A 25,435-nucleotide genomic window follows, 5' to 3' on the forward strand; every position below is an offset into this window, starting at 1 on the left:
AGAGGGACTTTGTTATTCTCCAATCCAATTCGCCGTCCATATTTAATAAGTACGCCCTTGATGTCTGGGGGGACATACTAAATTAGTCAGCCAAGGCCGTCAATTTACATAACGTGAACAATGTCTGATTTGACATTAATGTTGGGTCAGGTTCGAATCCATGTTTATGAAAGAAACTGCCATTTACATGATTCAAATAATGCAATCACATTAATTGATATTTGGTTGTAAAAAGATGCTTTTTCTCAAAAACTACGTTACATGTACTTCAAAAAAAGAAGCCTTTTCTCACAATTTGTTTAACTATCCACATATCTCCATTGCTCGTTACCAAAGTAACTGTTTATGCTAACAATTATTTTGAGTGATTACCAATAGTGTTCAGTGCCTTTAAAGCCATTAAACACTTTCGGAACAGAAAAAAATAGAAGTTCACAGATTTACAAATAACTTGCAGGGTTTACATAAGGTAATGGTGAAAGACTTCTCTTGAAATATTATTCCATGAAATGCTTTACTTTTTGAGAAAACATTACAACAATTATCAATTCACGACAACGAGAATTACGGATTGTAGTAAACACATGTCATGACACGGCGAAACGTGCGGAAACAAAGTTGGGTTTTCCCATTATTTTCTCCCGACTCTGATGACCGATTGAGCCTAAATTTTCACAGGTTTGTTATTTTATAAATAAGTTGTGATACACGAAGTGTGGGCCTTTGGACAACACTGTTTACCGAAAGTGTCCAATGGCTTTAAGCGCTGGATTGTGCGGTTAGCAGCGCCATGACGTTGCCTTCTAAGATGTGAAAACCCAGTTAGGAAAACCATGGAGGTAGAACTCACTCAGCGACTTAACGGTTTCAATTACTGAAACCTAGATCGAATTTATGGTAAATTAAACTAATAGCCAAGACACACCACGCTTGGCAACACACTCACCCGCCAGCAGAGATACCCTTCTTGTTTTTAGGTATACGAGTTTATGATGTTCTCGGGGATATTTTTATCGACACGATCAATAAATTTTGTAACAACAAGCACTGAGCTGAAAGGTTTGGGGGAATGTGGGAGCGTCAAAACATCAGTAAATCCCGGTAAAGGTTTAGCCGTACCGCAAATTGTGAAATTACAGATTTAAAATCCGCATCAAATTGGGTCAGACGGTGTATTTTGTGGTTTTGGGGCGGAGCAAAGAGCGTCAATGGATTATTGGCCAGCGGCACTGTTCAGGAGACGTAAGCAGGGAATACCGCTTAACACATTTCTGCCTAGCAGAATTGGGGAGGACCAGTCAGAAATTGTACTTGTGAAATGGTAGTTTGGCTGGTAACCATTTTCTGGAAAGTGATTTTTGTTACGAACGAGTGTTTTTCGCATTTTGAGTATTATTTTTTTTTGTGTGCAGCAAGTAAAACTAAAACATTGTGTCCAAGTAACGCAAACTGCATTGTTATAAGCCGTCTTATTATTGTGGGTGTACCTCATCAGTATGGCACAGTTACATGGTTTGATTATAAATAATTTTCGCAATTTGAATATTTTCAAAGATTTTACAGCAAATAAAACAAAAACATGCATGTCTAGCTTAACGCAAACTGCTTATTTAAGAAATGTACACATTAATGCGGTAGTAGGGGGTTACACCATCATATTGCAAAGCTACATGGTTTGAATAAAACGATTTTCTACATTCGAATATCGTTTTCAGTTTTATAGCAAATACAACTTAAAGCCAGTGGACACTTTCGGTAAACAGTAATGTCCCAGGCCAACACTTCGTGTATCACAACTTCTATATAAAATAACAAACCTGTGAAAATTTAGGCTCACCCGGTCATCGGAACCGGGAGAAAATAACGGGAAAACCCACCCTTGTTTCGCCCGTGTCATGACATTGTGTTTAAAATAAATCCGTCATTCTCGATATCGAGAATTGATATTGTTTTAATGTGTTCTCAAAAAGTAAAGCATTTCATGGAATCAAGAGAAGTCTTTCACCATTACCTTCTGTAAACCATGTAAGTTTTTTGTAAATCTGTGAACTTGTATTTGTTTTTCTACTGAAAGTGTCCAATGGCTTTAAACGTGGTGTCTTATTCAAGCAAACTGCTTATAAGCATATAATACTCTAATTTTTAACACAGTAGGTCTATACCTCATCATATTGCCCAGTGTTCCGTTCATTGGATTACTGTGCATGACGTATCATATCAATTTCATAATGCGCAATCCCCATAGTCATAAATCTCATTATTTATTCATAATTGTGAAAGTGACTGACAATGACAGGCTGGCTGTGTGCTCATTGAGTTCAATCAATATGAACAAAAAAAAAATCTATTCATACATTGACTATTGGAATACTATAGAAACATTTCCAAATTGATTTTAAGAGTTTTCTATTCAAAAACACGTCATAGAAATCAGATGTTATTTTGTGAGCGTAAACATCCATTGAATGTGGTCGAGAAATGTATGGACAGGGACCAAAAGGATTCAAAATCATTAAAAAACAGTGTACATAATACCGGTGTACAGTCCATAAAAATGTGTTTTGACAGATTGAAGACACAAACATTTTGTTGCTCCCCAGACACTCTCTATGGCTACAGTACCACACAACATCCCTATTGGTGCTTCGACAACCAACTCTGTGGTAGTTTTCATGGGACTTTAAGGTCACAAAAGATAGATAAAACACACTGACTCAAAAAAAAATGTCATGGGTACACAACCAGCCTCCCGAATCATATATTTCCCACCATTGTATGAATCCAATTGGAGTCACCGTAACCTGGTGCGGTGTATGTGGTGACATGATAACTTGAGGATTAACTGCATCGACTTAGCAATACCTCCCAGACACATGGCCGTGCATGAGAATGATATACCGCCCTCAGTCGTTCACTCATAGTTACCAACCAGTATCTTTGCGTCTAGACAAAGGACATTTTTGTATTTTGTGTTCAACTTTTAATCTAAAGTCGGCCATCACAAAAAAGCCCGCCAAAGAGTGCTCTCAATATTAGCCCTTGCATGACGTCACAAGCTTGTGTCCTGACCGCGGCGAACAAAATACCAATTATTGGCTGACAGTTGTGTTTGGCACGCACAGACGTGCTCGTTTCTATATTTGGAGCTCAGTTTATGGCGGTACATGCAGGAATCCTATGAACAGAAATGATCAAATCAAAACCATGGTCTATTCCAATCAAAACTTATATTATTTTGAAAATATTATTCTTTGGAGACTGTGGTGCATGTTATGAAACAGGTCACATGTTCTGTCCCTAATAAAGAAAGGCAGATGGAATGAAATAAATATTCCGCGACAAACCGACTCCTGGTATATATAGTTAAGATTTGGTTGTATATTATGTTATAATTGTGGTGTAAGGAGAGTCTTTGGGATAAAGCATCAATCGTCTAGAAATGCCCCCCCCCCCAAAAAAAAGGAGTTGAAATCGAATTATAATTACATGAAATGTGGACATTAAAAGTTTCGGTACTTTTTATAAGACACACAAACACTAAACGTCCAAAGATTTACATTAGTTTCATGGTTTGAAAATAATGATGATAGTAAGCTTCCCTTCAAATATTACTTGATGGGGTGCTGATTTTTTTTTTTCAAAGTGAATAAATCAATTAAACGAAAATAGTTTTCGTCTCCGTCTCCGTCCTAAAAAGGATATTTTTTTGCACAGCGAGTAAAGGTTCATGTCGTGGCCAAACACTTGATCTTTAAAAGGTATCAATACCCGTAAAGGCAGTGGACACTATTGGTAATTACTCAACATAATTATTAGCATAAAACTTTTCTTGGTGACAAGTAATGGGGAGAGGTTGGTGGTATAAAACATTGTGAGAAACAGCTACCTCTGAAGTGCCATAGCTCGGGAGAAAGAAGTAATTTGATTTCGAGACCTCAAGTTTAGAACTTGAGGTCTCGAAATCAACCATCTAAACGCACACAACTTCGTGTGACAAGGGTGTTTTCTTTTTCATTATTATCTCGCAACTTTGATGACCGATTGAGCTCAAATTTTCACAGGTTTGTTATTTTATGCATATGTTGAGATACACCAACTGTGAAGACTAGTCTTTGACAATTACCAATAGTGTCCAATGTCTTTAAATCAACAATCTCATGATTTTGATTAGTCGGAGAGGATCAAATAAATTATTGGAAAAATTATGTACGGCATATTATGGTATAATATTGGATTTAAATTAATGCTACTATGCACAAGGTCTTAGTTATTATTGTTGAAGCATTATTGATATCAATTGCTACTTGACCTTTGTTTGCCCTGCATGGATTGATTTTAAAATTATCAACAATCTGTGATGATTAAGGTTCACTCCCGCCATCTTTGTAGACATGAGAACAATGGTGCCTTCAAGTTTCTTAAAAAAAATACTCACGACTTACAGAAACTACTCCGCTGTATCGAATACAAAGCAAGACAGTTTGCTAAAGAATAAAATCTACCTAGCTAGACACACATTGTGTTACCGCAAACCATAGACTGAACAACTATTTACTATTTTCAAGATTCCAGTGAAATCGTTTCGCCAGGTGTTGTTTCAAAATGCAGGTTTGATTCATAATTAAGAGATGGTCGGCCGACCATTATTTGATCATTATTCTACCTCACATCAGTCGTCACCATGTACTCTCTATTTTATCGGCAGTCACGGAATGTCAAATGTAAACAAGACGGTGATGGTTTTTCATACCCAATACCAGCACACAAAATCCACAATATCCAGCCCTAACCGAGAATGCACAACAGTAAGAGCCTACTCTATTATTTAAAATGTTTGTTAATGTCGGTAAAAAAAAGAGGTAATTTTCAGCCAGCAGAAATACTTGATTTACTGACATCATTTCACATTACAAAAGTTATTATCTTGGCAATTATAAACAAGTGCAAAAGTGTTTGTTCTTGAGACTCACCATCATCTTTGCAAACCGTTGGATTTGGGAAAAGTGTATACTGCCCTCTTGTGTTGTTATTCCTTCTGGGCTACATAACGCCACATGCTTACTGCGTGAACGGTGACTGTCTTGCTTCTTCTATTCATTTGAGAACATCCTATAGACGTAAAGCACACCACACCTATTGATGATTTACTGCCTCCTGTTCAGACAAGACAAATCAAATAAATTGAAATTTAGATTAAACACCATGTACACCCAGGGTATTGTACCTGCGAGGATAGAGGTTGATGTTTGAAAAGCTATAACCACAGCGGCTGCCCAGGCTGTCTTCACAGGGAGCTGAGAAAGATTACAGCCGTCGATTTCACCAAACTTTTCCTAAACTTAGGATTAATTTTAGGACGTAGCACAGGTTCAGTTCCGCATCCAAATACGTAGGACGCATTGAACCCATCCTAAGTTAGGACGGGTTACTCGTCCTAACTCGAGTTAGGATTAATCCTAGCGTTTCGTGAAATCGGCCGCAGGGATGTTATTGAACCAATGACGAGGGCACTAATGAAAAGCGCATTGAGAAGTTTGAAAGGCACCATGGCCTATAAAGTTAGTTCATGAAACGTATACAAAAATCATTACTGACCATTATTGAAAAATAATAATAATACAATAATAATAACGAAGTCTTATATAGCGCACGTATCTACCAAACAATGTACTGAAGGCGCCGAGCATGCACACAGTTTCAGAAAGAAAGGTTATTGCAGTGATGGATTCTGAGACCCAATTATTTAGCACCTTATAAGGGTTTACAAGGTGTTACGGCGCATATAGCAGCCACAACCAGGAACACCTGGGCAACTCCTTCTCTTTTCGATAAGTGCACTGGGTTCTTTTACATGCGTTACACAACACATGGGACCAACGGCTTTACGTTCCATCCGAAGGACGAAGCAATGGTAAAGTGTCTTGCTTAAGGACACAAGTGTCACGGCTGGGGATTCGAACCCACACTCTGCTGATCAGAAACACCAGAGTTTGAATTCGGTACTCTTAACAACTACTTTTGGAAAAGTTTCTCACAGATGAGGTTTTCACACAAAAAATGCAAACAAGCCGAAGTGAGACCTAATTATACAAAAATATATTTTGTGTAGCAATCAACTATTTTTTTTTGCATTTACACCATCGGTCCATTTAGTTGGTAAGTTGTTTGCAACAGCTAATTCTGTTTTCTCAAATATCAATTAATTAATAATGCGAGTTTTATGTTGTCTTTCTAATTTGCAGTGTTTGGAACCCTGACGCCAACAAGAGCACAGCTTACTCAACATCAGAGAATGCTGTTGGAAGGTGGCGGTGCCTGTAAGTATGATTCATTGTTTCTCGTATCACTGTTTAGTATTGGTGTATTGGTGAATAATATACCTGAGCAACATGATGTTGTCAAACTGTCGATAGAGGACGCTCTAACACTGCGCCTATAAAGTAGAATGTGAAGACATGTCTTTTAGTTACAGTTGACAGTGACTACCTTCTTTTAAAGGGGGTTTGGGTTCGTGAAAGATTGTTTTATTTCCATCAAATTAATACGTTGAGTTGACCTATTATTGTTGCGAGAGTTGGTTAATTCACGTCTGCGTTATAACAATTCTGATCTGGTCCTCTCTGCGTACACTGCACGATTAAAAATCATCATTGATTACCAGCGATGCAACCATGACCGGTAGGCTGTTCCAATAGTCGACCAGTCTAGTCCAACCATCGTCGACTTTAAGTTAGTCCACGGTCAACGGTAGTCCCTGCGAACTGGGCCAACGTTGGCACAATTATGCCCTTAAAAAAATTCAACCTGAACTTGTTTCCATCAACCTCGGCTTTCTGCTAGCATTGTTTTCTGTAAAAACACTCAGTTTGTTTGTCTTTAGAACACAAAGCTTTAGTCTGATAGTTTGCGCCCTCTGCGGAAACATGCCCATGCAGTCATGAACAACAGGGGGCGCTATTCTATTCTCCCAGATCATTGCCATAAGATTGCAACCCCATAGCTTTAAATACGCTGCTAGTTGCACTTAACAATGTTAACGACTATTCATTGTAAAACGTTAAACAAAGATCTTATTATACCTCTTGGAGGCGGACACTGACTTCAAGCTTCCTCCAGTCTAAACTCTGCTTTCCACATTGTTTTAATAATCATAAAAATGGCTTCCGTAATATTTAAAAGCTCAACTCCCGTTAGGTGTTCACAGCGGATATTGTTAATAAATAATTTCTTTGCCACCGCTTTCCCCTCTTTGCCCGTAGGGCATTGCTCCTCGCATACGCGCCAGTCTTTACGATGATATCGTCTTCAGCTCAAGAAGACGAAGAAGGTTAACAAAAACTGCATCCCGTGTTTTTTGCATCTATATCACCTCCGTGATGTTGCACCCCGTGCTTCGTGACAGAAACACGGCAGGAGTATAGTTCCCGCTGTAAAAGGATACCCCCTTCTGACGGATGCTGTGTTATGGATGGATTAGCGTGTGAGCGATGGGTCTAACATGGCAGAAAAATAGAACCCCCTAGTGAGATACTGGTGGTGGGGGTGGGGGGTGGTTGGGGGGGGGGGAATCCAGACTTGGAATCTTCCGTCAGAAAGGTTGGATAGTCTAAACCACCAACCTACGTCATTTGAAGTCAATGCATGTTTTCTTATTTCTAATCGTGTAATTAAAACACTCTGGGTTAGTAAGCTAGAGCCTGCGTCATCGAATCAGAGTGAGTTTTCGAAGTTAATTGCATCACCACATTACAAGCTTCTCAGACTTAACAAAAACAAAACATGTCATGTGATGAAATGCATTCAGTAATTACCATAGCAACCACAGGAGTCAATATTGCAACGTTAAGTGGTCACTTTTTTTACGACATCAGAAAACTGCGGCATTGTATTGAAGTCGAATAGTTATTTGAATTACCATCCTTGTTTTGCAAAATTATCCACAAATTATGTCGAAAAAAACATTACAATTCAAGGTTTACAGTAATCTCAACATACGATTTCAGCCGGACAATAGTTTTAGTTACTGACTCTTTAGTTTCCACGTACTTAGTTGTTACGCAAGTGGCTCTTTTCACCAATTATTAGCGAGGTTTAGCTGAACGTTACGCGATTAAAAACGTGAACGAGAACGTCAACAACTTGTTTTGTTTCTGGGTGTGACGTCAGCACGTCACCACTTTTGGCTTTGCATGCTAACGTAGGACGTCTGCGCGCACGTACCTGACGTGAAAATGGTAACTTCACGTATGCTAAAAACGTGAGATTTTAACGACACAATTTTCTGACGTTCACGTTCACGTTCGCGTTCGCGTTCGCGTTCGCGTTCGCGTTCGCGTTCGCGTTCGCGTTCGCGTTCGCGTTCACGTTCACGTTAACGTTCACGTTCACGTTCACGTTCACGTTCACGTTCACGCGGAACGTGCAGCTAAACCTCCTTAATAATGAACGTTACCACATACATGATAATGTAAAGGTGTGACCCATAAAGGCTATAACGCAGTGCTGCAAAGCCAATGAAAGTAACAGGAGCTGTATCCATTGAGACCAATCAACTCACCAGTAAGACACTAGGGGCTGATTTCACAAGGCGCTAACGATCTCAACTGCAATTCAATGTCACAACACAAAAATAAGCACTATGGTAATACTGACAAGTGTTTTGCTTCGTGAAATCGAACCCAAATATTAAAGTAACACATTGTGCACAATGTTGGGTCTGTTGATAAATGGGATGATTATTCAAATCCTCCGTGCCTTTAACATTCAAATAACTCTATCCAAATCGAGGCTGGTATGCAAAAACAGTCTGGCGCTTAAGCTATACAGTGAAAATCTGTATTTAATGGCTGTCTTTGTGAAGACTGGGCACTCGACAGAGATGGTGGAGTGCCGAGACTACTGTTTTGTAAAAGTGCAATAAACCTAACCCATGGCTGACCGAATGGGTCTAAGTATAGCAAACACTTGATGTCGTTGTTATGACTACAATGGTGTACATAGGGTGGTTGAACGGAGCACAGTGAGGAATGGACCACACAGAGTGAGTTTTTGGACTCTTCAGCGACAACGACAACGACAACGACAACGACAACGACAACGACAACGACAACGACAACGACAACGACAACGACAACGACAACGACAACGACAACGACAACGACAACGACAACGACAACGACAACGACACGACAACGACAACGACAACGACAACGACAACGACAACGACAACGACAACGACAACGACAACGACAACGACAACGACAACGACAACGACAACGACAACGACAACGACAACGACAACGACAACGACAACGACAACGACAACGACAACGACAACGACAACAACAACGACAACGACAACGACAACGACAACACAAACAGCAGCAGTAGCATCAACATATACGCTGTACGTCTCAACTCTGCAACCACTGTACATGGCTGTGCATCTTCCAAGCTTGTATCCAACTCAAATATCTTATCCTAAACAAGAAGAAAAAAACAAAGAGCAAAAACAAAAACAACAACGATACCGTCAACAACAACAACAACAACATCCTTTTGTATACTCATCATCTCCTCAGTGACTTTCAGTTTTACCAACTTTGTCAATCAAATACAATATAAATGGTGAACGGAATCACATCAAAAATATCAAACGTTAGTATAGTGATGACTGTGCTTGAGTGCCATGCTACTCATTGTGTAGCCTCACAAACAAAAGCTTTTTCGTCTACAAATCTCAGGATGTTTTACTTCAGTGTCGTGGCCGAGCGGTTAAGAGCACCAAAATTCAGACTTTGGTGTTTCTGATCAGCAGAGTGTGGGCTCGAAATCCCCAGCCGTGACACTTGTATCCTTGAGCAAGACACTTCACCATTGCTCCGTCCTTCGGATGGGACGTTAACCTGTTGGTCCCATTTGTTATGTCACGCATGTAAAAGAACCCAGTGCACTTATCGAAAAGAGAAGGGGTCCGATCGGCAGCAAATTGCGCCACAGCACTTTGTAAAAACATTACATGGTGCTATCAAAATTAGGTCTAAACGTAGTAGTGCAGGTAAGAATATTGCAAGTTACAGCGCTAGGAGCGTCACTGAGTGACGAACATATGCGCTATATAAGAAGCCACAATTATTGTTATTCATATTTAATTTACACAAAAATTGAGGTAAATTGAAGGTTCTATTATCAAATAGTGATTTATCAGATATCTATATTCCAATTTGAAAAGTTGAATTATTCACAAATAATTAATTGTAAAGCTCTCTTTGTTATCTCTCATCCGTATACCGCTTCTGAATATCTCACTTTCGAATATTTTTAGAACTTTGTAAACATTCGTTAAATTCAGCTACAATCAACCATGCAGCATGTGACTGTGAGTTCACTGTAACCCCGCCCCCTCCTGACACAACCCTCGCCCTGCCCCCGCCCCCACTGCATCCTGTATAACATAGTGTACCTTCTTTTAAAAACAATTTCTTGACATTTCCTCCGACCTCTATCATCCATTTTCTCGCCCTGCTCTGATTAATTGAAAGAAGCAACAGCGAACGTGTAGATAAACACGAAGTTATAAACCCTGCCACCAGCCGCACACGGGATCAAGGGAGGAGAGGACAGGCTGTGTCATAATTAACAACTCCCCAAACCCCTACGCAAGATTGCTTGCAAAGGGGAGAGGTTTGCCTGAAGGATCGTCATCTTACAAGTCGATTAAAGGCACTGTACACTTTTGGTAAACGTCAAAGACCAGTATTCTCACTCGGTGTATCCCAACATATGCACAAAATATCAAATCTGTAGTTTTTTGTTGGACCCAATTGGTCATCGAAGTTGCAAAAGAATAATTAAAGAAAAAACACCCTTGTTGCGCAAATTTGTTGTGCTTTCAGATGCACAAAAGGCTTTCAGGCCTGAAGTCGTTTAATATTTTGAGTGAGAATTTACCTATTTCTCAAAACTACGTTACTTCATCAGAGGGAACCAGTTCTAACAATGTTTGATACTATCAACAGCTCTCTATTGCTTGTTGACCAAGTAAGTTTTTATGCTAACAATTATTTTGAGTAATTTATACCAATAGTGTCCAGTGCCTTTAACGTCTTGTCAGGGGCTACTTCATCGTCACAACGGGATGACGGAACACGTGTTTTGGCTGGGCTTTAAACTCTGACGCTATTTTCGTAATTCGACACAATAAGATTCATTCATGGATTTTAACGAGTCCGTCAAGTTGCTTATTTTTTTGTACGGTGTTTAGTGACTGTAAGGCCACCAACCGATGTCTTGGTCATGCACCTTTCTCAGTGACAATGACAAACAACCAACTGTACGAATTTTCCGAATGTATGCGTCGTTTGGATGCTCTCAACTTAAAATGCAGAAAGCTCTTATGTTTATCAATTCAGAATATTGCCAGTTTGGTCATGGAGTAAATTAACGTCCATGGTTGGGTTACCTACGGAAGTGTAGTGCTGCCAAGCAAATTCCCGCTCTTATCGTGCATGTACACGAGAACTACCATGGACGTACACGAGAACTACCATATTTTGTACATTATAACATTGATCATGAAAATTTGACTAAAATGTTGCCAAATCTCCACTTTAAGTGATCTGTACCTTTTTCAAACCCAACGGCAATTGATAGAAATGTAAGTAAAGTGGGTGATTTGTGCAATTCCTCTAATTCAATCTCTCCTGAAGACGATCAGAGCATACTGATCAAAACCTTAAGTCGTCAACTATTAGTTATTTTCTGGTGATGTTGAGAAGTACCTCAAGTGGAGGTTATTTCTGGACAAATATATGATGATTTTTAAGTGCAAGAGGTGCATATATGTGTTTACAGTATATTCAAAGAGAGATGCACTTGATTACCGCAAAACTAGTCTTTAGATAACTTGACATGGTTTTACTCGCATAACATGGTACCGAAGGTCGAGTTGGACGTTGGGCACAACGTGTTTAACCAGGTTATCGGGTTGTCGATATTATTCCAATCAAAAAAGAAACCATAATTTCTCCTCAACAATCTTCGAAATTCGATTAGTCCCAGAGCTCGATTTCAGTGTGCGTCACTCTCCGTGACCTGGTGATGCGAACGAGATAAGGGGAGAAGGTTAGTACACCACGACGTCGATCTCAAGGATTTCATCCGCGGGTTCGACAGGGCATGGCAAACTGACTACGAAGTCAACTGGGTGGAATGGGACGAGATTGTATTGCCTCAATGCACACGGGTTCTTTCTCTTCTAGGCTGACGACGCTCGCGGGGGATGGAACCGACTTTCCAGGGTCGGCTGAACACTCAAACCTCGCTAGTCGTTCGATTATGGGGTGGATTAACACAAGGACTTAAGACCTTATATCGAGTTAGGGGCATGGTTTTATGACGAGTTACTCGAGTTTTTAATAAGGAAAGTTAGGACTAGTCCTAACTTTTAGTCCTGACCCTTTGTGAAATTGACCCCTTATGGTATCCAGAATTGCGATCTTGAGTTGGCTGGGTATTGGGGTGAAATTTGGACGCAAGAATCCTCAATTGTGTTTACATGGCACATGAATAGGGACTGTAAAATATGTGGTTGTATTTTTAAAGAATAGAGGTCTATGATAATCAAAGATGCAAGTCTTCCGTACTGAATGTGGAGCTATAAAGGTACTTTCTCTATTGTATTATTATAACATTCATTTACTTTTTCTATATAATTGACAAATCAAAAGTATCAAAATGTCGTGTTATACAATGTAAAGTGAAACTGTAGAGGAATCAATACGAATGTAAAGCAAGGGCCCTAAATAAAGCATGTGCTTTGACCCTTGTCCTTAATATAAATAAGGAGCAATCTAGGCCTACTAATTAGGCACAACCCCACAAAACTGCTCAATCACAAACAAATTGCTTTCCTCGAAACAATTTTGATTACATGAAATATATACAGGCCAAAATGTTACATTATTGACAAAAATCCTGCTCAATACGCCAAGCATACGCTAACAACGTTTTTCTAAGGTGAATAGTTATTGTTTTTCCAGACCATAAACGTCGTCGTCGCCACCTCCAAATAATACAGTGACTAGCGCCCTCAGCGATTCCCAAAATACATTGGTTGAGTCAACTCTCGCATAAACACAATTCAAAAAGTCGTTTTAATCATCACTGTGTTTAAGTATTTTTTTTTTTTTAGATGAGGGACTAACTTTGCATTTTTTTCTGGGACTGTGAATCCAGAACTGGCGGGTCTAGACTGGCAATTTATGGGTTCTATTGTAACATCTTATTGAATGCACCTCTGGAATAAGTAATTTCATCTTCATTTTATAAGTATTTTCTGTTTTGAGGGACTAGCTTTTAATTTCTGTGATTTTGAATCCACATGGCGGGTCTAGACTGGTCAATTTATAAGTTCTATTGTGACGTCTTAGAATGCGCTTTTGCAATAGGCAAACGGAATGGCTTTTTACATCCGCAGTCAGGTTGATGTTAAATCGATATAGGACTGGGGGCTCGTCGCAAGTCAACTTGGCATTAAGTACTCACGAGTGACACTCACACGTCTCGAGAAAAAAAGACTAGATTAACATAGAGCAAAGCAAATACTTTGGGAGGAAAACTGTTCAAAAAAAACCATTTTTGAATACTGAACACTGCTAATAAGTATACCTATTAAAACATATGTTATTTCCGCTCGATCTCCATGAAGGACATTGGAAAAAACTGCCAAAAGAGAGAAGTTTCAAAATAAAGATGTATTTTTAATGCATGACTCTTTTTCTACAAAATACACCATTTTGCATTTACATTTTGCATTCATTTGCAACACCGTTGATAACAAAAACTATTGCTTCATGAAATATTTAGTTGAAATACAATCGGCACAACGTAGACGAGAATCACAAACTAATTTTATGATTCTTTATCAACTCCAAGGGGTGGTAATAAACCAAAAATATAATTATTATTTCATCCGATCAAAGACTGCAATCGTTTAAAACTATAACTGAACATAGAACGGGAAACGAGTCTTTTAAGAGGAAGTGGTCGTTCATTAAAACATATATAAAAAGTGAATAAATATAAAACCTCTACTGATATAAAACTTTTATCTCAATGTTGGAATAGTAATGATTAGTTATTTATTTAGCGGTGACAAATCGACTGTGACAAGAAATAGCATTAAATGTGGGATTATTAGCATTGTCTGTTCATTGAGATTCTTTGAAAGACGACAAGTTTTTTAGTCACAAACATTTTACATTTCCGGTGTTTTTGAAAAAGAAAAAAAAAGACTAAAGTGGTTAATTAAAATTAATATACTTGTTTACGCGGTACCCATTTTATTATTAATTTGTAAATGACTTATTTTGGTCAGTAATGTTTACGTGATATTCACGCTTTGTTTACCCCTTTCCTGTTAATAAAAAATTATAGTTTAGTTGTTTTTTTTACGAGCAAGTATTTCAATCATAATTTAACAGGCTATAAAAAAATAACCTTTTGTGTTTGAAAACAAAAAATATATTTGTTCGCCTTAAGATTGTGGCCTTCCTTTGTGATTGAAAGTTTGTTTCTACATTTATATGCAAATGAGAAGTCGGACTAACTTAAGGAATTGTATTATGTATTTCAAGTGGTGTCATGAGCCAATTATGTTAACATAGACTTGTCCCACGGTCTCCCTGTCCCTCATACGGAATACGTCAACTTATTGCCACTTTAATACTTTAAAGTCAAAGACCAGTCGTCCCACTTGGTGTATCTCAACAAATGCATAAAATAACAAACCTGTGAAAATTTGAGCTCGATTGGTCGTCAGAGCTGCAAGATAACTATGAAAGAAAAAAACACCCTTGTCACACGAAGCTGTGTGCTTTCAGATGCTTGATTTCGGGACCTCAAACTCTAAACTTGAGGTCTCGAAATCAAATTCATGGAAAATTACTCCACTTCAGAGGGAGCCGTTTCTCACAATGTTTCATACTACCAACCTCTCCCCATTACTCGTTACCAAGTAAGGTGTTATGCTAATAATTATTTTGAGTAATTACCAATAGCGCCACTGCCTTTAAGGATAACATGTTTATGAGTAACGTACCCCAAAAATACACAACATAATATAAACCATAACAAGCCCTATATAAGGAGCGATGACGTCACAAATATGACCCTTATCCGAAGAAAACAACATTTTAAAAAGTACATGTGTACTGATGCGTGTAATGTACATACATCGAACAACCCACGGCTGAATTCAGAAACAAAAAAACTTTAAAAGGGTCATATATTTTTCAAAGGACAAAAATTAAACTGTTCAAAGAGATCTTGGAAATCTAATACGCAACTGAAAAATAGAACACAATGGGAAATTTAGGCCTAACCTCTTTTCGAAGAATCTTCAGATTGAAGTTTAGTTTTTGAACTTGCTCAGCATCTCTACCCTACCCTTCATTCCACGTTGCAGGGCGCCAGATCAAGTGCCCATCCGTGTATTGTGAATAACATCCAGAGCAAAGCTAGCTTAATAAGCCAAATCGCACGCCTCTTGACGCAAGAAAAGGCCGCCCTCCCGCACGCGGTTTGAAGCTTGTATTATGAATTGGCTAAAGATGGTGACACGTAAGGACGCAGTGCCGATTCGTGCAATGCTCTTAAACCACTCTGCTTGCTCGTATATAAAACAAGACTCGTCGGACGGCAAGTGTGCAGAAGAAAACACGGGGCCTAAGAAAACGCATTGGAGAGAGAAAACAGCACAAGCGCACGAAGAACGCCCGCGTACAAACCAACAACTATATACAGCCCGCATTCTGTACCAAAGCAGTGCACGTAACCACATCACCGTGAACGACTTTCTTTCTTACGTCTTGAGTTTGCTCTTCGATTTAGAACTTTGCAAAAAGCCTTCTTTGAGGCTGATTAGTGGGCTAGTTGGTCTTTGTCTCAAGACTTTGTAAATAGTTCCTTTTGGGGGTGTTTGTCTACTCACAACGAAGATGTTAAACTCATCTCAACGGCTGGCTGTGGCTATAACGTGCCTCTCGGTGATGTGCCTTGCAGAACCAAGAAGGAACTACAACAGAGTCTTTGGACCCACATGTAAGTCAAATTTCATTAAAAGGCACTGGACACTATTGGTAATTACTCAAAATAATTGTTAGCATAAACACTTACTTTGTAACGAGCAATGGAGAGCTGTTGATAGTATAAAACATTGCGAGAACAGCTCTCTCTGAAGTAACGTAGTTTTCGAGAAAGAAGTAATTTTCCACTGAAATATTTGAATTTGATTTCGAGACCTCAAAATAAGATTTTGAGCTCCCGAAATCAAGCATATGAAAGCACACAACTTCGTGTGACAGGGTTGTTTTTTCTTCCGTTATTATCTCGCAACTTTGACGACCAATTGAGGTTTTACTAACAAAACCGTTGCTGGCAGTGTAATCACTTTATGTAATTCACCAAACATAAACTGACAAACCTGTAGAAGTTTGAGATCGATGAGCCATCTGGTGCATGAGAAAATAGTGGTGGAAAAACCGATTGCACATTTTTTGCATGACATCGAAGAAAAAAAAAAGGAATAAAACGCTCCGTCAAATATGACATTTCAGACAGAAATATTTCAAGGGAGGTTTTCTACTCTCATTCGACCGTGTAAGTTGTATGTAAATATTATGTGATCAATTTCGAGTGTTTGTCTTACCAATCCTTTAATATTATCCGTCTATTTTTGCCCTTAAACAGTTTACAGTATTTGTTTGCAAATAAAAAGTCCGATTTGACGCATGATGCTCTCCCACCGGCAACGGTGGCTTTGGATGGGGGCTGTTGATATTAAGTCCCGATGACTGACTGTAGCCTGATTGTGAAAACCCCAGGGTGTTTCAGTAACACCAGGGTGTTTATCTTGACACTACTGGGGCAGGTTGGAGTTAACCTAATACCCCCTAAACACCCCCATGGTGTTTAGATAAGGTGGATGTCCAACAGTGAACTCTATAACGTGCTGGTATTTACACGTTGGGTTTCTGCATAAAGTGATATACACCCGGCTATACATTATTAATTAGAAAATAGAATTAGCTGTTGCAAACTGATTACCAACCAAAATGACAGAGGGTATAAATGCAAAAAAATGGTTAATGGTCTAAAGTTGCGAGTCTTTTCCGAAGGTTAATTATTTAACCTTTTGTTATTGTGGTTGCTATCACAGGCTATGGAAAAAATATGTTTCGGTTTGTCATCAAATGAAGAAATTTAACTATGTGTATACAATTAGAACCAGTCATCGTTTCCTATATCACGAGGATGGAAATGGGTCAAGAAACCAGGGTGAGCAATTAATGATTTTTGAATCTGAGTAAAAAATCAAGGGGAACCATTTGTAAAAGCGTCCGTTTTCGGAAGAAAATGATGTCAAGTAAACATGTTTTATATGACCTGTTTTTAGAGTAACATTATTTCAAGCTCGCAGTTTAAAGCAATTATACACATTCGGAACAGAAAAAAAAGTTCACAGATTTACAAATAACTTACAGGGTTTACAGAAGGTAATGGTAAAAGACTTCTCTTGATATATTATTCCATGAAATGCTTTACTTTTTGAGAAAACATTAAAACAATATCAATTCTCGATAGCGAGAATTACGGATCTATAGTAAACACATGTCATTACACGGCGAAACGTGCGGAAACAAGGGTGGGTTTTCCCGTTATTTTCTCCCGACTCCGATGACCGATTGAGCCTAAATTTTCACAGGTTTGTTATTTTATATAAGTTGTGATACACAAAGTGTGGGCCTCGGACAACACTGTTTACCGAAAGTGTCCACTGGTTTTAAGGTACGCAACACGGTATAAGATCGCGGGAACAACACGGAACGTGTTGTATAAAATACAAACAATAAAGCTTTTAGTATCAAAGCTAAATATCTTGCTGCCTTTTCATATCACCTGTAAAGTTGGTCCTGAAGAAAATAACATTTTCATCTGAAATAGTGGCTTTTGCGAAAACAAACAAGAGCACGATTTCTTATCTTGATTCGAGTTGAACAAAAAACGTTTACATTTTCTCTAAAAACTGACCCATTGCGATGATCGTTCGTGGTTTTTTGTTTATGTTTGTTGGGAGTAAAGCATCGTATTACAAATTATAGAGTTTAAATGACATGGCTTTTCAAAAAAATTATATAATAAAATAATAAAAAAATGAAAATGAATCTTTAAGTTTCCGTCATTCGAGTCCTTGATTCTGACATTTATATTGCAAGCGTTTCCTCCGCAACGGAAACATGTCAGACATGACAGTTATATCTAGTTTAATAGGCCCTAACTGACATCAACAACAGCAACAGCAAAGCATTTTAAAAACAGTTTGATATGCGGTTTTCTAGAAATAAGAAATAATGATAATGTGGTACAAATGATACGGCTTGAAGAAAAACACTCTTCCACAAAACGTTTATCTACATAAAGTAAAAGTGAAATTCGAAAATCTGTATTATTTTACGGAATCCAAATTTCATTACAGTATGGCGGAAAAGAATATTTATTTTTTGTACTCCAGCACCTTTTCACATTAAACAAAGCACATGAAGACAAATTTTGAGTGAATGTTTCATGACTGTAGTCGACTGATCAAAATATTGATATCGCATTACATGTTGCAACAAATAGTGTTCGTATTTATTATTTTTTGTTGAGGGGGGGGGGGGGGTTATAATTCCTATATGGAAAACAACATTTCGCATACTATAAGGGGCACGTTTGCAGAGTGATAATTCACTTTTGTTTTCAGGAAAATGGTTTTCATGAGCAATGAAACGACATCTAGGAATATTCAAGATCTGACAGTCGATTTGCAAATCTCAGAACTTGCAATTTATCGTTGCATCGAGGTTTTCAGCAAAACACAGATTCTTTCCGAAGTCACTGCGTGCGTGTAGACCTAAAACATCACCCGAATGCAAATATACCCAGTAAGCGATCTGTATGAAACTGTTATAGTGAAACATTTTGAAAACATTTCACATTAATATAACGTTTATCCATTCATGTGACAAACAATCATGCTCGAATATACATCAAGGGGCTGAGTTTTTCGCAATCGCTGAGACGACTTGGGTTATAAATGGGAGTATTGGACGACTTGGGTTTTCAGAGAGACGACTTGGGTTATCACTAGGACGACTTCGGTTATCACTGAGACGGCTTGAGTTATTACTGAGACGACTTGGGTTATCGGTGAGACGACTTGGTCTGTCAATGAGACGACTTGGGTTTTCACAGAGACGACTTGGGTTATCACTGGGACAAATTTGGTTATCACTGATTTGGGTTATGACTGAGACGACTTGGGTTATCAATGAGACGACTTGGGTTATCGGTGAGACGACTTGGGTTATCAATGAGACGACTTGGGTTATCGATGAGACGACTTGGGTTATCAATGAGACGTCTTGAGACGACTAGACTTATCCCTGTCAGCCTCGAGGGATATCCAATACGTGTGGCTAATAATGTTCGGTTAGTCATAGAATAGAAAACCAGAAAAAGAGAGTATAATGAAAAATTGTCACGTACATTTGAGGTTCAAACTGTTCTTAAATCCACAAAAATCTCAGTTCTGAAAGAACATCAACATGCGAAATCACGTGTCGGGCATTCAGCTGGATTCTATATTTAAAACTAATTTTGACATGAATGGCCACAAATTCAAAATGGAGATATAAAACAAAAATCGGAATGGTATGTGTATTTGAACGCCAGTCACGACGAGCTGATTTATGTGTTAGGAACCCGCCCATGTTTGCCCTGAGCAATTCTCCCTTCTCTTAAACCCTCACGAGAAAAATGTTGAAAAGCAAGAAAAACGAGCTTGAGAACTTTGTTTAATATTTATTCACGACGTGAGAAAGGGACTGGTGAGTGTTAGACAATAAGAATCAGGTTTCACGCTACCTCAGTCCAACACGATCACAATAACATCCGTAACATCCAAGCTGGCCGCAAGAATTCCGTTTTTCTGAACGTTTCCCGTTCTAGCAGAGCGGAAAAGGGCGATATTTCCCAAGCATTGCAAAACAAATACATCAAAAGGGTGCACTGTTAAAGATTTACTCGTTCGTTTCTTACTAAAGTTCATAATGGCTGCATAAGCTGATGTTCGGCAACGGACGACAGAATAATATTATCAAACAGAGGTTGATGCATGCAAGATGCATTGGGCACTCTATGATAAACCCATGGTTTTAACTACTGCCCTAAATCTTTATTTGAACGTACTTGCCAATCTAGACAGATCATCAATTATAACAGATAATAAACGCAATAAAGCATTCCTGAAACCGACTAGACTCATTGGTAATAGGCAACCCCTTGCAGTCAAACTGACACATTTAATCTTAAAAGCAGTGTACACTATTGGTAATAACTCAAAACAATTATTAGCAGAAAACCTTACTTGGTAACGAGTAATGGGGAGAGGTTGATGGTATAAAACATTGTGAGAAACGGCTCTCTCTGAAGTAAACGTAGTTTTCAAGAAAGAAGTAATTTTCCACGAATTTGATTTCGAGACCTAAGATTTAGAATTTGAGGTTTCGAAACCAAGCATCTGAAAGCACACAACTTCGTGTGACAAGGGTGTTTTTCTTTCATTATTATCTCGCAACTTTGACGACCAATTAAGCTCATTTTTTCACAGGTTGGTTGTTTTATGCATATGTTGAGATACAGCAAGTGAGAAGACTGGTCTTTGACAATTTACCAAAAGCGTCCACTGTCTTTAAAGCAGCAAATCAGTCAAACAAGGGTTGCTATTATGCAATATCAAACAATCAACAACATATTATTTTAAAGCACCGGACATATTGGTAACTCAGAATATTGGGGAGCATAAAAACTTACTTGGTAACGAGCAATGGAGAGCTGTTGGTTTTATAAAACATTCTGAGAAACGGCTTCCTTTGAGAAAGAGGTAATTTCGCACTCGACGTATTTTTATGCATCTGAAAGCACACAAAGTAATGCATCAACTTGAAGGGTGTTTTATTTCATTATTCTCTTGCTAAGTCCACATTTTTTTCACAAACTTGTTGTTTTATGCATATTTATGTTGGGATACAACAAGTGAGAATACTGGTCTTTGGCAATAACCAAACGTGTCCAGTGCCTTTGACATCATTTCAACCAACACCATAGTTGAAAACCAGTCGGTCAGACAATACTCGATATGACCTGGTCATTCATAAAATGCAATTGCATCTTTAAAGGTCAATGACAGGTCAAAGGCCATTGCCAAGTGTCACTTATCACAATTAGACTCGATACATAACGGAAGCTCAAACCACTCTCCGGACACTCATCATTAAACTCAAGAAATCAATCAACGAAAATAATTTAAGTCGCACTCTGAAAAAAAAAATCATTTCTTCCCCTCCGCCTGTTGGTCTGAAATCAGGAACATAATAATCTTCACCCTCTCGAGTACCGTCTTCGAGATGCATCCTCATCAAGAATATTATGAAACTTACAAAAGTCATCGATTTTGCGTCAACATTTACGATCCGAAGAGCCCGCTATATAAGCTTAATGCAAAATTAAAATGCTTTCTTATACAGTTGGCCTACAGTTGATGTTTCTTGAGAGATTCCCGTTTTTAGGTTCGACGTGAAACACTTGAAGTGTCCATAGCCAGCCTAAGGGTCTTTATAGGTTATTTGCATATTTCATAACTCTGATCAATTCAACTCAAACTCAATTCAATTCAATTTTGGTTTTATTAAACAAAAATAGATCAAATAAAAAGTCAAACACTAAAGGAGTTTGGTTTACAACTAAATTACGTCGAAATGTATATAATGTTAAATACAATATTAAAAAGATTACTTGGGTGAAGAAAACAATTCTTATAAATTTCAAACATGCCTCTTATTATCTTACGGTATTTTGTATAGTTATGTGCCCCCATACAGGCTGATCCTGGATAAAGCGAAATATAATATAATAAAGTATAATATAATATAATAAATTCAATAAATTATTGAGTTATTATTATTTTTATTTTTTTTTATTATTTCATAACATCTTGCTTTTATTCAAGACTGATGTGCCGATAACAAATGTGCGCAGAATAGGCCAGCTGAACACAATTTGCATTAAAGCTGAACAATATTTTCAAACTATTAGATTATTCTTCATCATTTCTTCCGTCTCTTAAGTCCTTTTTAAGAAATTTATTCCACGGCAATTCAAGTCTCATTTCGTCTGCGTTCAATCGAAATAAACACACATACAAAAATTCAAAAATGTCCTCGACCAAACAGTACAACTGTTTTTTCGTTTTTTTCCTCCGGAAAAAAAGAAATGACATTTCACAAAAACCTAGTTATGTTAAAATGTACAAATTTACAAATTGAAATAACTTTGAAACAATACGGGCATTATACGCTCTTGTGTGTTCAATTCTGTAACGGGGTGAGTTAGTAGTTATCACTCGAAATATTAAGATTTACAAAAAGTTTGCATCGGGGATAAAGAAAACTCATTTTCGTTTTACCCTTTATAATACACCGATGTGCGTGAGCACTGTATACTCTGCACTATCCCTAGTTCTGTGGGGGGGGGGACGCAGGCATATTACTCGGATGGGATTCCAAAATTAATAATACTCTATAAATGAGATTGTTTTATTGCGAAAATTGATCGGGGTTTTTGATAAGCAAATTGTTTTATGATTGATATTGTTTTTACATCGTCACCTGGGGCCACATTTCAAGGCTCAATTTACAGTGGAATTCTTCTTCACCTAACGGTCATTCTCCGCTTTACATGGTTAGCAAAGATTTTATACATAAACTGTAAGCGAATAGTGTGTTTAAGAAAGTAAAATACACACGCATACACCAGCAATCCCTTGATGACATGTGAAATACGTTAAAGGCACTGGGGTGGATTTCACAAAGAGTTAGGACTAGTCTTATCTCGAGTTAGGACCAGTGACTCGTTCTTACTTAGGACTATCCATGCAAATTGTATATCTCCTAGGACTAGTCCTAAGTTAGGACTAGTCCTAACTCTTTGTGAAATCGACCCCTGGACACCTTTGGTAATACTTGTCAAAGACCAGTACTCTCACTTTGTGTATCCCAACATATGCATATAACCTAACAAATCTGAATAAAAAAAAATCTCAATTGGTCTTTGAAGTTGCAAGAGAATAATGACAGAAAAAACACCATTGCTGCACAAAATTTTGTACTTGCAGATGCCCAATTAAAGGCTTCATCCCTGAAGTATTTTCATACTCGAGTGAGAAATTATCTCTTTCGTATCAACTACGTTACTTCAGAGAGAGCCGTTGCTCACAATGTGTCACATAAAACAACAGCTCTCCATTGCTCGTTGTTTTTATGCTAACAATTATTTTGAGTAATTGCCAATAGTGTCCAATGCCTTAAACATTATGCCTCGATCTTGTCTGTTTCTGGGTACCCTAAGCGCCGATTTTGGGCCTAACATTCCCTGCTAAGGCGACCTTTGAGGCGCATCCATTTAATAGCTCATGCTGATGTAGAGTCCATAGGGTACAAGTAAGTGTACTTTGAGCATAAATCCCCACCTGATTTGATATAATTGGCTAAATGATGGCACATTATGACGACATTGGAAACCTCTCCGTACCCCATGGAGTATGTTACATTGTGATTGTTCTTAGATCCATTTAGAAGGTGTTAGATTTGCAACGTGAGTGATCACCAGCTGGGAGATTGGGTCCCAATCTTGTAGAACATCAGATGAAATTATCTCCCGGGGTTATTACGTCGTCAGTTCTTTGTTTTTCTCATTTAAAACGAGACAAATTAGATAATTGTGGTCATGACACTCGGCTAAATAGCTAGACATTTCATTCAAATTGCTTCTACCCCTCCAAGTGTTGGACCTCAGAATGTCAGCACCCCCCCCCCCACCCCCTCCCCCAACCCCCAAGGAGTTCGGCGGGAGTGGTGGCAAAGGATGGGCGTTCGGCTTTCTTATTTATTTGAGATTATTATTGGTGTTTTTTTGTATGTGCAATCTGTGCCAGATTAACACTACCCTGAATCCATAGGAACATTCAACAATCTTTAGATTACAAAAAACATAAATTAAATATGTCAATATTGGTAAACTGAATTTGTTTATTTCTCAATTAGGCTATATTTCATGGTAAACAGCTATACTTATTGTAACAGCAACTTATCGGGCGATTTATTTCTCTCATCGAATCAATTGTTTTAAGTTTCCGATCGAGAGTGACAATAGGATCCATGTAACACTGTAAGGTCATTGAATGTTTAATTGATTTTGTATCGTCCGATGTAATCTCACCTGCCCAGGTAACGAAAACTAAATCATGTTTCTCGTACACCAAAACCCTTAAGAAAAAAACATTATGACATGTTTTGTCCGAGTGGTTTAGTGCGTTTGGACTCGCGTTCTATACTTGTTATTAAAGTCACCAGGGTGTGAGTTTCATATCCCGGTCATGACAATTAACTGTAAAATGCTAGTAAGTGCATCTCATCACCCAGGCGTATGGTACCTGTGAATAAAGAGATGGTTCTTGGCAGCTTGCGGTTCTACAAATTTGGCAGCGCAGTCTGTATAGACCATGTGACCCTTGTTTACAATAAGTGTGACCTTGCACATTCTTTAAGTATTCTGGCAGGCACAATACTACACAGGTCCTATGGGAAAGTTGACATTTTGTGTCATAATTTCCACATAAAACCAAGAGTTATGAAAGTAAAAGCTGGTCAAGTTTTGAGATGTGCCTAGACAGTGCAGTCTCCATAAAATATAAGATTTTATTGTGTCTTCCACTATAGGCTGTGTACAAATCATGCCTGCAGGAAGTCCATGCTCTGTGGCTCTTTTGTAAACATGTAATGTCACAGGTCACATCGTCTATACTCTCAAGGGAGCTGAGATGGTTTAAGGACTGAAATAAATGACCCGGTGACCAGCGGTTGATTTCACCAAACTCTTCCTAACTTAGGATTAGTCTTAGGACATAGAACCAGTTACGTTCTGTAACCATAGACTTTATGACGCATTGAACCCATCCTAAGTTAGGCTTACTCGAGATAGGATTAATCTTAGCGTTTCGTGATATCGGCTGAGGGAATACATGAGTGACAGATTGGAGCGCAATACTAGAAGCTACTGTAATTTCTATTATTATTACAAACAGTTGTTATTTGGATATATTTTCATTGATTCACCATTTTCCGTCTCCACCCACCGAAACACAAGCCAAAATAAGTAATTCCAAAGATGTACATGTGTTGGTTTCCATGTCAATAAAACGTTGGTGTCCCTGATCGATTTCACAAAGATAGTCCAAACATAGGACTAGTCCTAATAGGACTATTTAGGAGTTATAAAA

At 38.3% G+C, this 25,435-nt stretch overlaps 1 protein-coding gene across 1 annotated transcript in view; it reads left to right on the top strand.

Moving 5' to 3' along the window:
* The first annotated feature begins 15,686 nt into the window (after positions 1-15,686).
* Positions 15,687-25,435, top strand: part of LOC117288130 — a 30,449-nt gene continuing 20,700 nt past the window's right edge. The window contains exon 1 of the mRNA XM_033768834.1: positions 15,687-16,101. Coding sequence (XP_033624725.1) covers positions 15,999-16,101 — 103 coding nt within the window. The 5' untranslated portion in view covers positions 15,687-15,998. The remainder of the gene's footprint in view (positions 16,102-25,435) is intronic.

The sequence above is a fragment of the Asterias rubens genome, chromosome 3, assembly GCF_902459465.1.
Source record: "Asterias rubens chromosome 3, eAstRub1.3, whole genome shotgun sequence".
Classification (NCBI taxonomy): Eukaryota; Metazoa; Echinodermata; class Asteroidea; order Forcipulatida; family Asteriidae; genus Asterias; species Asterias rubens.